This window comes from Perissodus microlepis, chromosome 20 (genome assembly GCF_051167445.1).
Source record: "Perissodus microlepis isolate ML-2025 ecotype Zambia chromosome 20, ASM5116744v1, whole genome shotgun sequence".
NCBI classification, from domain to species: domain Eukaryota; kingdom Metazoa; phylum Chordata; class Actinopteri; order Cichliformes; family Cichlidae; genus Perissodus; species Perissodus microlepis.
The window spans coordinates 27,759,203-27,771,916 of NC_140480.1; the positions used below are offsets into that span (position 1 = coordinate 27,759,203).

General features: G+C 38.7%; 1 protein-coding gene across 1 annotated transcript; it reads left to right on the forward strand.

Moving 5' to 3' along the window:
- The first annotated feature begins 3,622 nt into the window (after window positions 1-3,622).
- LOC146364754 (transmembrane protein 198-like) lies at window positions 3,623-11,931 on the forward strand. The gene is made up of 5 exons (XM_084918025.1): window positions 3,623-3,822; window positions 5,075-5,386; window positions 7,437-8,012; window positions 8,120-8,247; window positions 9,900-11,931. The coding sequence occupies exons 2-5, from the start codon at window positions 5,233-5,235 to the stop codon at window positions 10,047-10,049; spliced, it is 1,008 nt and encodes a 335-aa protein (XP_084774151.1). The 5' UTR covers window positions 3,623-3,822; window positions 5,075-5,232; the 3' UTR covers window positions 10,050-11,931.
- Window positions 11,932-12,714: the final 783 nt, after the last annotated feature.

Consider the following 12,714-nt stretch of genomic DNA (forward strand, 5'->3'; position numbering starts at 1 on the left):
ACTTAATTCTGAAAGACAGCTCCATTTCACTGCCTGTGTCAACCTTATTGCATCTCAGTGTCCTGCAGTTGTATGGCCATGGCTGCTGTCATGATTAATCTGCTCCATCTCCCCTGACATCTGATTTTTGTGCCATAACTCAGCCGCTGACTTGAGGTGAGTGTTTTTTTCACACTGTGCTGTTTCTGCTCGTGTGTCTATAAATAAGACTTTTGCTGCACTGTAAACTGCCCGGAGCAGATCCCTGTTGATTGAGTGCTAACTTACTACTTAATCTCACAGTAAGTACATGCTCTTACTATGCCAGCCTGTGGAGGGAAAATGTAATAACTAAAACGTTATACTCGGCGAGACTGTCTTTTGAAAATAAAGGATTATCCGATTTGACAAGTGTGGCATCTTGTTTGTCTGAATGTGTTGCCTCGGCCCAATTCTCCCAGAGAAATAATTAAATAAACTTGAACTCAGTGGCATCTGAAAGCAGAAGGGACATAAAAATAAACCCACTAACTAGTCGTGCTTGGACTAAAATCCTTCTCTGTATATGTGAAAATGAGCACAGCTTCATTTTGATTTGTTGCCGAAAGCAAAATGAAAATATTATTACTATTTAATAAAGAACCAGTTATGCTGACCAATCTTAGTACTAATGAAAGAATAAAAAATATACTGAGACTATAGTTTCATAATAAGCCTGTGCATACATATCGATGTATACAATTCAGGTTTGATAACAATAAAAAAACAGCTAAAATATATCAACTTACTTTCTGCACTTGCCCTACAGCCTTAATTTTTACTTCACTTGACCTCCTCAGTAAAACACACCTGCTCCCCTACGTCTCACTCTCTTCACTCTCTTTGTTACTGTTTGCTTTTTCAACCCCTCTGTCTTATTTTTTTTCTTTACAGTACCTTGATTTCTATCTGAAGTATGAAATATTTGCCTTAAATAATTTCCCTGATCATCTTTGCACTGTTCTCATAGATTTCAAGCTGCATCATTGTTATGGTTGATTTTGCCTCCAGTGCTGAACTGCCTCCCTTCTCTCTTTCTCCTTCCATTTCGCTCGTGTTGTCAGCACCTCCCCCCTGGAGGCATAGCTTCGACCGGTCTCTTCTGGCTTCCTGGTTGGTACACCTGCAGTCGGTCACTCATCATCTACTTTTTGCAAGATTTTTCTGCCAGTTATGTGGCACTGACTGTGTGTGGCAGCATTTTTCAGGCCCCCTCGTGGTATTTCCTGTCTACTTTTAAAAGTTTGAAGTGTGTTGTCCTAATATCTCAGATCTTCTTTCAGTGCATCAGACAGTGACCAATGCCTCCAGGCTCCTCTGGTTTGGATATATGTCTGCCCACTCTGCACCTGCCTCCCCTTGGACCATTCATTCATCCATCCATTCATCCGTTCTTTCCCCCTTATCCAACTCAGGGTCACAGGGGCTGGAGCCTATCCCAGCAGCCATAGGGCGAGAGGCAGGGTACACCCGGGACAGGCTGCTAGTCTACTGCAGGGCTAACACATAGAGACAGACAACCATTCACACCTTTGGGTAATTTAGAATTACCAATTAAAGTAAACCCACTAAGTGCATGACTTTAGGAAGGAAGTCAGATTACCTGGACAGAGAACCCATGCAGACACAGGGAGAACCTGCAAACTCCAAACAGAAAGACATTGGATTAGAAACCAGGACCTTCTTGCTGTCTGCCAACCATGCTAAGCACCATGTTGCTGTGCTTCCCCCTTAGACCATTATTGTGTATTTGTGAATAAACATTTTAAACTATTCTTTTTTAACTACCGTTTACTTACCTGCCTCATAAATCTTGTTGTTTATGTTTTTTATATTTATGCAGAGCGCCTTTTAAAGGAGACTGTTGTTGTTTTGCTCATATTAAAAATGGCCAAAATTTCAAATAATGAAGCCACTGTCTGTAGTTAAATTTTTTCTACTCTTAGACATCAGTTTGCAGATATCATTAAATGATCATCTTTGGCACAGAGCCCTGTCTGAGCGCACGGAAGTCCTACATCTTTCGTTTATCAGGGCAGGTGATAAAAAGAGAGCTGGGTTGAAGGGAAATTGATAAGCGCTAGAATGAATTGTTTCAGGCAGTGGAGTTTTCTGAGAATCATGCAAATGCACACTAGCAGAAAGCACAAAAACAAGGAAGATACAAAGCAGAAAAATAAAACAACAATTCAAAAAATGCACGATAAGTCTGAGAAATTGATAAAGGTAAAAAGGAAAACAGGACAAGTTAGTCGTCATTAGGCTCAGGTAGGAGAGAAACACAAAGGAAAACAATGAAAAACAGTGACAGTGATGACAGCACAGACAATCCCAAAGGAGGGAAAGGAACAAAAGCAGACAGTGAAACCAAAACAAGTCAAAAGAAAAAAACAACCTTCAAAGTAAAACAGGAAGTAGCTAACAAACAAAGAACTATCAATGACCCATGAAGACAAGCCCTGATGACAGAGACAAGGGCACAAGGTGGGCACAAACACAAAGAAAGCAACAAATATAACAGGGAACAAAATACAACGAGCACATAGGTCCCCTATATGTAGCATGCAGCTTTGAGATAAAACATTAATTTTAGCAATTGCAGTCCAGATGTAGATATGAGCTCAATAAGTTCAATAAGGAAGTTCTCTGGTCATTCATTTGCCTGCATTCAAGCTGCTCTTTTTTCTGCATTACTTCCTCTTTCCCACGCAGTCAAAGATATATATGTTATCATCACTCTGGCCCAGTCTTTTTCTCGCCTGCGTTCTGGGAGCCAGTCAGCCTCTGTTCCACATAGTTTAAATCTCAATGCTCTCCTGTCATTCTGCCTTTCAGACTTTTACTTCCTGCCTCCTCTACATCTCCACGTCATCCTGACCATTTCTGCCACTACCAGTGTCTAAACTCCAGGAGGGTCCTCTTCTATTCCTTGCCATTGTTGGACTCCACTATGCTATGTGGCTTCATTGCAGTCTAATTACCAAATACATTATTACTCTAAATTTCAATAACTCATGCTCAGTTCCTTCAAATCTTGACTTATTGAGATTTGTAGGCGTAATGTTGCCTGCATGCTACCACCTTAGTTTAGTATGCTAAGATTCTGATTAGCACTAAAAACAAAGTATAGCTAAAAGTTGTTGTTAAATGTCAACCTCATGGTGGCAGTAGAGGAGAAGCTCAGGGATCACTTAAGTCAGTATGCATCATCCCTTTAAGACCACAATTACCTTCACAAATTTTAATGCAGGTTCATATTATATATAGCACTAAAACTTTAAAGGCACCCACTTTAACATGGTTAAAACACACACACACATTTAGAATACTGTTTGCAACCCAACAAGAAAAGGATTAAATTACATTTTTGTGGGGAGATCCTATGAATAAACACAAATCAGAGCCTAAAACAATATTGTTTTAGTGCAAGCTGAATTTAACCTTAATGAAAAGTCACACTGACTGAAATAAACTCTGATCTGTGCTGTGGCTCCAGCAGGATCCTGGGTAGTGAGAGTTGAACTCTCAGCTGGTCCGGCCTTGGACTTGGTAGCAGCTTTGTATTGACGCTGGGGGCAGATGGTCTCTCTCTCTCTCAGAGTCAGGCGTCAGCTGTTCACAAGCACAGATGAGGGACTTACTGCGGTGGACATTGATTTCACACACAGCTCTCAGAGAGAACAATATAAACTTTTGACAAAACTACGGACCTCTCTCTCCTTCCCTGGGGTTAACAGCTAATGAGGATATTTTGTTTTTCGCAGAAAGTTTACTTTTACAGTGTGAAGATATGTGGCATTTGAGGTAGGTCACAGAAATTTTAAAATTATGCTTTCATTTAAGAGACTGTGGTTTCTTTATTGTTTGTAGTTATCCTGTTCAGCTCTATAGATAATCATACTGACTGTTTCTGAAATGAAAATAATATATTTTTTTGTCACTGAATCTCACAAACTAGTAGAAAAATAATTATTTTAGTAGCTTTTCCTGTACTGAAGCTGTGATTTTTTTATGTTTTTAATGTTACAAGGATTATTTAGCTGCTAGAAAATGTGTTTGTGCTTTTATCTATATAAGAGGACACAGGAGTTGACAGGAGGATCCCTCACCTGCTAAAGTCCCTATAATTCCATTTGCTGACTGTAGGATCTGCCTGAACAGCTTATAAAGTCTTTACAATAATACACCCTGTAGCTAGACGGCTGCACTGTAAGCCAAGATGAAGAGTGTGTAAACACGATCTATGCAGTTAATAATGAGTGTATAAAATACCTAACAAAATAGTTTTAATTTAGCTGATAAGTAATCCTATTCTGTTTTTCTAGTGGAGGAAAATAGGTTTATGCTTTGCATAAATGTCTCCATCTTTGAGTGAAATTTATACCCCAATTTCACTCAAATTAATCAGGAAATATTTTTCTTTTGAATATTCATAATAACTATCCACAACATTAAAGTGATGCATCGTTAATTATAAGCTACAGTCCTTCTCCAGAATGCAAACTTTTAAATCACTATGTACTTAAAGGGTTTTCTGAATGCAGAACTCATTTGTTTCTGTACTGTTTTAGCTAGTTTTACTTATGCTAGAGGCTAGAGTACATCTATTCCACCATATAGAATATACTGTATTATTGTTGAGCTGTTTTTTTCATTATCTTGTGCACTAAACAGAAATACTTAACCACATGTTCAGGACAATACATACGTATTACGATGGCATCAAGTCACAGGGTCATTTCCTCATCTGTATCCTGTTCTTGAACAAAAGAGAAACTCAAGGGGACCCCCCAGTTTCCTCCTTTGGTTCCTGAACAGGGAATTGGACATGGGAAAGAGCAACATCCTCTCATAAATTCACCCAAATATGACTGATGCTTCATTTAAAAACTTTATGATGTCTCATATGGAATGGAAGTTGTGTTTTCATTGGAGAAATTTCCGGGATAGACGAGACTTGATGTTTAATAAATCTCAAGTTAGTGCAGGAAAAAATAGAACTGGGTCTGTGTTTGTCTTTGCTGTAGAAGTCATAAACAGTCTTTTCTTTCTGCAGGTGCACAACAGGAAACAGTTTAGTACATGCTCTTGGTTCAGGAGCTTCCTCTTCCCCTGGATACAAAATGCAGGCCGTTCCAGTTTTGTCCCTTCAATGAGCAAAACAGATTCACGTCCACACCAGCTGCTCACCACCAGAAGTAATAACCCTCCAAGATGGCACTCACTTCACTCTATGTTACTGAGAAACCAGGAGCTGGCTTAAGTGAAGTGGACATATGTACACTTGAGATTAATATGAAGTATGAAGTCATCCCATCTATTGTGTGCTCTGTTTGCCTTTCATTTGGCCTCATCTACTGCTTTTCCGGTACGTAATCATAATGTTATTAACGTCAAATTTAAGGAAAGACTACTTAAATTTTTTACATCTAACTGTCCACTCCGCTTTTAAATGTTTCAAGAGCTCACCTGATGGCTTAAAGCCTCAGTGGCAGGTGTCTGCAGGCTGCCAGGGGTTTAGGGTGGATAAGCCCAAAAGCTAGAGAAGGCAGATGGGTAGTCCTGTGTCTGAATTTGACAGAGACAGCATATATGAAGTGCTACCTGTTACACACTCATGGTCTAAAGTTAAAGCTGAAGTCTGCTCCTGTCAGCACTGACAGTGATTTGTTTTTATGTAGAGCTACACAGGGAGAAAATATACTACAGTATTAAAAGCAATATTTATTTGGTATCACTGAGAAAATATGCAGAGAAAAATTCAATCAACACAAAAACTGAGTGTGATAAAGAGTGTTGTGTCACAAGGACCTGCAGCCTAAAACATGTGACATTACGCAAACACACATGCTGCCAAAGTCTGTTTTTCCAGTAACACTAACGCACTGTGAGGAAATGTATAACTGTCAATAATTAATAATGGGGGATTTTAAAAAAGCAGTTTTAGTGGTGCAGACAAAGAGAGTGCTGTCATAGTTGTGTTCACTTATGTAACTCTGTGGTTAGTGATTGTCATGCACATGCAAGTGGCCTGCCCACAGAGACTCAAAGGACACCAGAATACAAATGAGTCATGTGAAGCATTGGGCAAATGTACAGCAGAATTACACTGCAAACAATGAGCTTTGTCTACTATCATCCACAACCATCCACCCAAAACAATTCATCAGAAATCTAAAACATTGCCATAACTGTCTTCACCATACGCCTTTCCATATCACAAAATAAATATCTTTTGTATTCATAGACACTAGTAAACATGTCTCTCACTATAACTAAAGGTAACCTGTGGTATTAGCCACAAAACTGTAAAGGAACGAGAGCAATCACTGCAGTCTCCCCACCTGGAGCTGGAGATGAATGCTGGAACAAATTCGTGAATGAAAAGGTATTTTAGTGTGTGAACCATCAGCATCTGCAGAGTCATCCAATCAGCTCTTATTGTTGTGGCTCATATAAGGTAAAAAAAAAAAATAGTGGACCTAATATTTCATCTACCTTGGATAATACACATTTTTATTCTGTTTTTCACGGATTCTTTTATTGTTTTTGTTTTTCTTTTCTTAAACATTTGTCCTGTCTAGTCCTTGTAGCAAGCAGAATCATGGTCTGAATGCTTTGTTGTGCCAAACACATCTGCTTTCCCAAGAGGAGCACTATGGGCTCTCTGTAGGCTCCTTTTGTTAATCTTATTGTTTTATTTATTTTATTTTTTATTATTCATGCTATTATCTATGTGGATATTATTCTGAAGCAGAAAGGACATGAAAGATAGAAAAAGAAAAGGAGAGAGAGAGAGAAAAGAGTGGGTATGGGAGGGAGGAAAGCTGGGAAACAGACAGACATGCTGGGTCTCCAACTGCTACATCTAAAACAAAGCACATTTAAAAATCCCACCAAAACTACAATAAAACTAAAATAATATTATTATTATTGCTAAGTTACAGTGCGTCACTTTATTTCTGTTCACACTGCAGCTGTAAGAATGTGACTTTCCCAACTCTGAGACTAATAAAGTTTATTTGATTTTATGAAGAATAAAAATATGTTTGTTTGATGTGTTTTGGGTACAGTTAACAAAAGAATCTTTGCAATGCAATTATTTTTACAATTACATAATTGTAACTTTAATATAACAGTTAAGGGGACATAATAAATGACTGAAGTGTGGTGCTTTACATTATTGCATTACTAACAAATAAAATGTAGTTACATTAACCCATTACATCCTGCAAAATCCTGAAGAAACATGACAAAAATATTAGGTGATCTAAGCACATAAGCTAAACCTAAAACCTACAAATACAAACCAATATTCCTTAATTGATCCTTTGATGCCTATGCTTTGCCTGCTTATTAATCAGTATTAAAACTAACACTGGAGCTGGTTCTAACCTTCTTTTATTACCCTCCCCCAGGATACCGCTGCTTCAAGATGGTCATGTTCTTCTCAGGCTTCCTGTTAAGCTCGGCAGCCATGCTCCTCTTGTACCATAAAGAACCTGCACTGAGCACCCAGCTGCAGGCAGAGACCAAGGCGGGCATTGGCCTTGGTGTGGCTGTGCTGTGTGGACTGTTGACCATGTTAATGACAACTGTGGGACTCCTCATCAGCGGCTTACTTCTGGGAAGCCTTCTCTCCCTCTCCATCTTGGTGGTTATTGGACAATTTCACAGCCTTACTCCAGTTTGGGTGCCTCTCAGTGTTGTTCTAGCTGCCAGCATGGCCGCTGCTGTCTTTACACTCCAGTGGCAGAAACTATTCAGCATAATCTTCACTTCTGTGTTTGGAGCAACTGCAGTCATGCTGTGTGCAGATTACCTGGTGGGGGCATTTGTATTGCCAGATCAAGTGTATGATATATTTTCTCAAGCTGCTCCACGACCACTCTGCTGGTTTGACTGGGCTGTCACTGGAATCTGTCCTGTTTTGAGTCTCACCGGAGTGCTGGTGCAATGGTGGTTTACTGCTAAAGGAATGTCACACAATGGAAGTAAGTTTAATTCAATCTCTAACTCAAGGCTGTATTCACAACCTCCCTATTTGATGTTGTGTATTCATGTTTTATGTTTTTTTGTTCTCCCCTTTTAATGCATCCAGGTGCACATAAAAAACAGAAGAAATATGCAAAAAAACATGCAAATAAAGAGTCAAGGAGAAGACCTCAGCATCACCGCCAACGGAGGCCTCCACCCCTGAAACGCTATGCTGGGGATGTCCTGGCACCGGTCAGTGGCTGAGATTCAAATGGTTCATGTGCTTTTTGGTTCATATTTTATTTATCCATTCCAGATAATAATAATAACAGATGCCAAGGCACTTGGTTGTTTATCCATATCTACATAAGTCAAAAATGTAAACAAATCTTTATGTTTTTATTGCTATTTCCTTGAATTATAAGAATCAAGTCAGTAATGTTGTGAAGAGCATTTTTACCAACTCTAAGTCATTAATAAATATTAAAGTTAGCTATGTACCTAAAGGATTTAGTTATCCTTTGCTTTATTGCCTCCCACCTTTACTACTGCAACTTCCTGATATACAGTGCAATTTCCCAATTTGCATAGCCTGAAGCAACAATATAGGGCTACCCTCTTGTGGTGTCACCACCCAGAGGAGGGGTCAGACACAATGTGTGTTGGATGGCAATCAAGGGCTGCCAAAGTGCTTCTGGCAAATTGTCAGGCAACTCAAGAGGAGAAAGCAGTATTATACTCAAATGGTGCATAGTGCAGGTGGGAGCTGCAAACTTCAACTCAGCACATAGGCAGTGGAAGGAATACCTCAAGGATCACATCAATCCCATCGACATGGATGGATGAGGGGGCAACTTGGCCATCACTAAGGTGAGGTCACCATGATAGTTAAACTGCTCCTTCTTAAGGCACTGGATGTTGTGTGACTGACACCCACAACATGCCTTTGGAAGGTAGAGACAGTGTCTCTGAATTGGCAAACTTGGGTGGTAGTTCCTCTCCTCAAGAAGGGGGACTGGAGAGCATGCTCCAGCGTCATGGGGGATCACACTTCTCAGCATCCCCAGAAAGGTCTTTGCCAGGGTGCTGGAGAGGATAGTCCACCCATAAGTTGTGTCTTGGATCCAGGAGGGGCAATGCAGTTTTAGTCCTGGCCGTGAATTCCTGATTAGCTCTTTGTCCTCTCAAGAAAATTCAAGAGTGAGTAGGAGTTTGCCCAATCAGTTTACATTTGTTTTGTGAAGGCAATCAACTTCATCCCTCAGGATATGCTGTGGTGGGCACTTCTTTTTATAGACAGAATTTCTAGGCAAGTGACAGAAGGCTCCCACTTTGGTGATTTAATGATCTCATCTCTGCTTTTTGAAGATGATGTGGTTCTTTTGGCTTCATCAGATGATGGCCTCCTTTCAGGAGGTGGTTAGGGTAAGAGAGGTCTGGGCTTCTCTGCTACCCCCACGACCCAACCAGGGATAAGCAGTGGAAATGGATGGATGGATGGATTTTATTTATCATTTATTCTTGTTTTTGAATTCTTTTTTTTTTAAAGTATACAATTGTTTATGTTGCTCTGTTGCTGTTTTATTTATCGTATTTTAATTTAAGTTTTTAGGTAGTTTTGGGTTTTGAAATTCGGTTGCTGGAGACCTTGAATGTAAATACGTTTGCCTGGAAATTACTTTGGGTTATCTTCTGTCTCTTTCAAAATATGCTAGATAAATAAAATTGACATGACACAAGTATACATTAGTATTAGCACACTTTTCATACATGAACTGGTAAACAAGGCCCACTGCAGCTTTGTGGAGCACCAGAGTTGTTCTAGGTTCTCACTGTATATAATTTGTTTCCATGGTAAATGGCCAGTTTAACAACAGTGCATCCTCCTTTTGTTTGCCTTGCAGAGTTATCTTCAGAGCCTTCAGGAGCGTCAGATGGGAACCGGCTCCTCTAAAAGCACCGTCAGCACTATCACACACACTCTAATTGACTTTGACTTTGAAACAGGCTCCATGGTGCCTCTGACCACTTCCTCTCCAGTCTTCACAGTTTGATTAACATGGCTTCAAGGAACTATAGGTTACATATGACTGAGGAATAATTAATAATTTGAATTTTTGACCATCACAAACACCTTTCCACAGTTTCAACTTGTGGTTTGAATCCTTATTACTGGCTTCATCAGATAACAATCAGCATGCTCAGACTGATATGAGGTACTTGGAGATCATCCCCTGAATGATGACAAGACAAATTAAAGCAACCTCAACACAGCATCAGGCCCATGACTACTAAATCCTTTGAGCAGTTTAACTCTCAGATGAGTTCTTTTGTTTCATGCAATATCATTACAATCTTAAACACTCTGCTTATGTCACTGTGTACATACATAGATCAGTAACACATCTAGATTACACTGAAATGTAATCATTACAGCTACAAAAGATAAATGTGTGCCAGCACATGCAATGAAACAAAGGATATACATAAAACATATAATTCTGAACGGTAGACCAATAAAATATTGATCAGACAGGAGTACAGCTTCACAGTCAGCTGTTTTGGGTATTGTCTTATGTTAAGAGTCATTAAATCAGCAACGTGATGTTTATGCAATCATACCAAAGATAAGAATGTCAGCAGCATCGAAAACACTGATGGTATTAAAACTGTGAAGAGTGTGTTTAGTTGTTTATGAGTTCAAGTTTGAATTTGAAAACCAGATGATGTGTTATTTCATCTTTGAAGGTTACATCCTTATTTTTAAGAGGTTAAATAAAACATGCTTTTCCTCTGCTCTGTAATGTTATTAATCCATCTATACTCCTCTAGTGTGTTGTCCTTCTTTGGAGACATCTGTTCTGGAGAGGCTAGATCAAAATTCTCCTATTTGTAGGTCACAAATACATTTGACTCAGAAACTGTATCTCCTCCTCCTCCAATCATGACTAGGTCACAAAAAAATCCACACGCCTTCTTGGAGTAATTGTACAGCTGTTTTCTGTACACCATTTTGTCACTGCTATAAAAGAACAATGCAGCTGGCCAGCATTACAGAGCGAGATGTCATTCATGTTTACATTCTCTGACCTTTCACAAACAAGAACCTCTTGTGTCTAAATGTTAAATCCAGTTTTAAAGCTTTTACTTCAGCATTTCTTTAGCATGTTGCATGTTTTGGAATCAGAAGTGACCAAATTTGGACAAACAGGCTGAGTTATCTACTAATATTACCATTAGCTTGATCCATAAACTGCATGGATGCATCATGCAGACACAGATACCTTATAATTAGTGCTAAGCGAGCCATGTGATTTGGTATATAAATGTATTAAAAATGCTCCAAAAGATACAAACAGATTTGAGAAGTTTTTCAGAGTTGATAATAGACAGCTGCCAGCCTTGAAAGTTTAAAACAGTTCAAAAAACCTGTAATTATTATGAGGGATTTAATTATAGAGAACAAAGCCATTTTTGTACTAGACTGTAAATATGCCATAGCTAAACTTTGGCCTTTTAACACTGGAGTCTCTGAGTACAGACTTTACGGAGCCAGCCTCAAGTGATCACTTGAGGAACTGCAGTGTTGACTTCGATTTGCAGTCCCTTCTGGATGTTGCCACTTGGTCAATGCACTTTGTTCTGTACAGTTTTATGGTCGTGGGGTTCAGGTTAGCAGAAAAGAAGAAAACAAGAAGTCTATGAACACTATGAAAATGGGTCCATGATTTCTGGAACATTGTTGTTTTAATTATAATGTATGAATATGTCAGTTTTGTTCTTAAGGTTAACCTTCCCTTTGTTCACACTTGTTTAAATGTTAATTCCACTTTTTTTCCACCCTTTGTTTTTTCAGTTAATGTTGCTACTGTTCAGTTATGTTAACTTTGCACTTTACGTACAAGGATTTAGAATAGAATAGAATAGAATAGAATAGAATAGAATAGAATAGCCCTTTATTGTCCTTGTACATGCACAATGATATTATGGACATTTTTGTACAGAATGATGTTTATGGTAGCAAAAAACTTCTCCGCAGACATTTTAAAAGAAAGTGGAAATTACATTTTTCAAATTTTTGAGCCGTTGTCTTTTGTCTGAGTAAACACAGTTTCAAATTTTTTGTTCCTTCTAATTTTCATTTCATTATGAATTAAAGTTTTCATTTCAGTGTAGCTTCAGCTAGTTTCCGCTGGTTTGCACATTTCACAATTGAGCTTTTTATGGTCTGACGATGTCCAGTTTTAATACAGTCTTTTTTTTTATGTGGGTGGTATTTGTTAAGGGCAAGTGCTAAGAAGTCCAGAATAGATATTAGAACACAAACAGTGTAATCGAAAAATTACGGTCACGGAAAAACACATACAACAAAGTCTTCTGGTGTTTCCAGACGGCAGCAAAATTAATTCTTAGTTTTCTGAATGCACAATATCATTTTCGATCAGCCTATTCAAAGTCTGATTTTTATTTCAGTTATTTCAATTGTTCACATCGAGTTGTAGTTTTTAGTTTCATATTAATTAATTATAATAAACTGGTGCCTAAATAAAAGTGAACACAGAAGTTAGGTATTTGGAAGATCTCCATGTGGTGAAAACCACCTGCTGATCTTGTTCACGTGTCTGAAGTTGACTTTCTTATCAGGTAAAGTGACCTTATCCTTCAAAGACACTGCATGCACAACTACACAGGTGTTTTCCACCTGCTCTGACTTCTTAA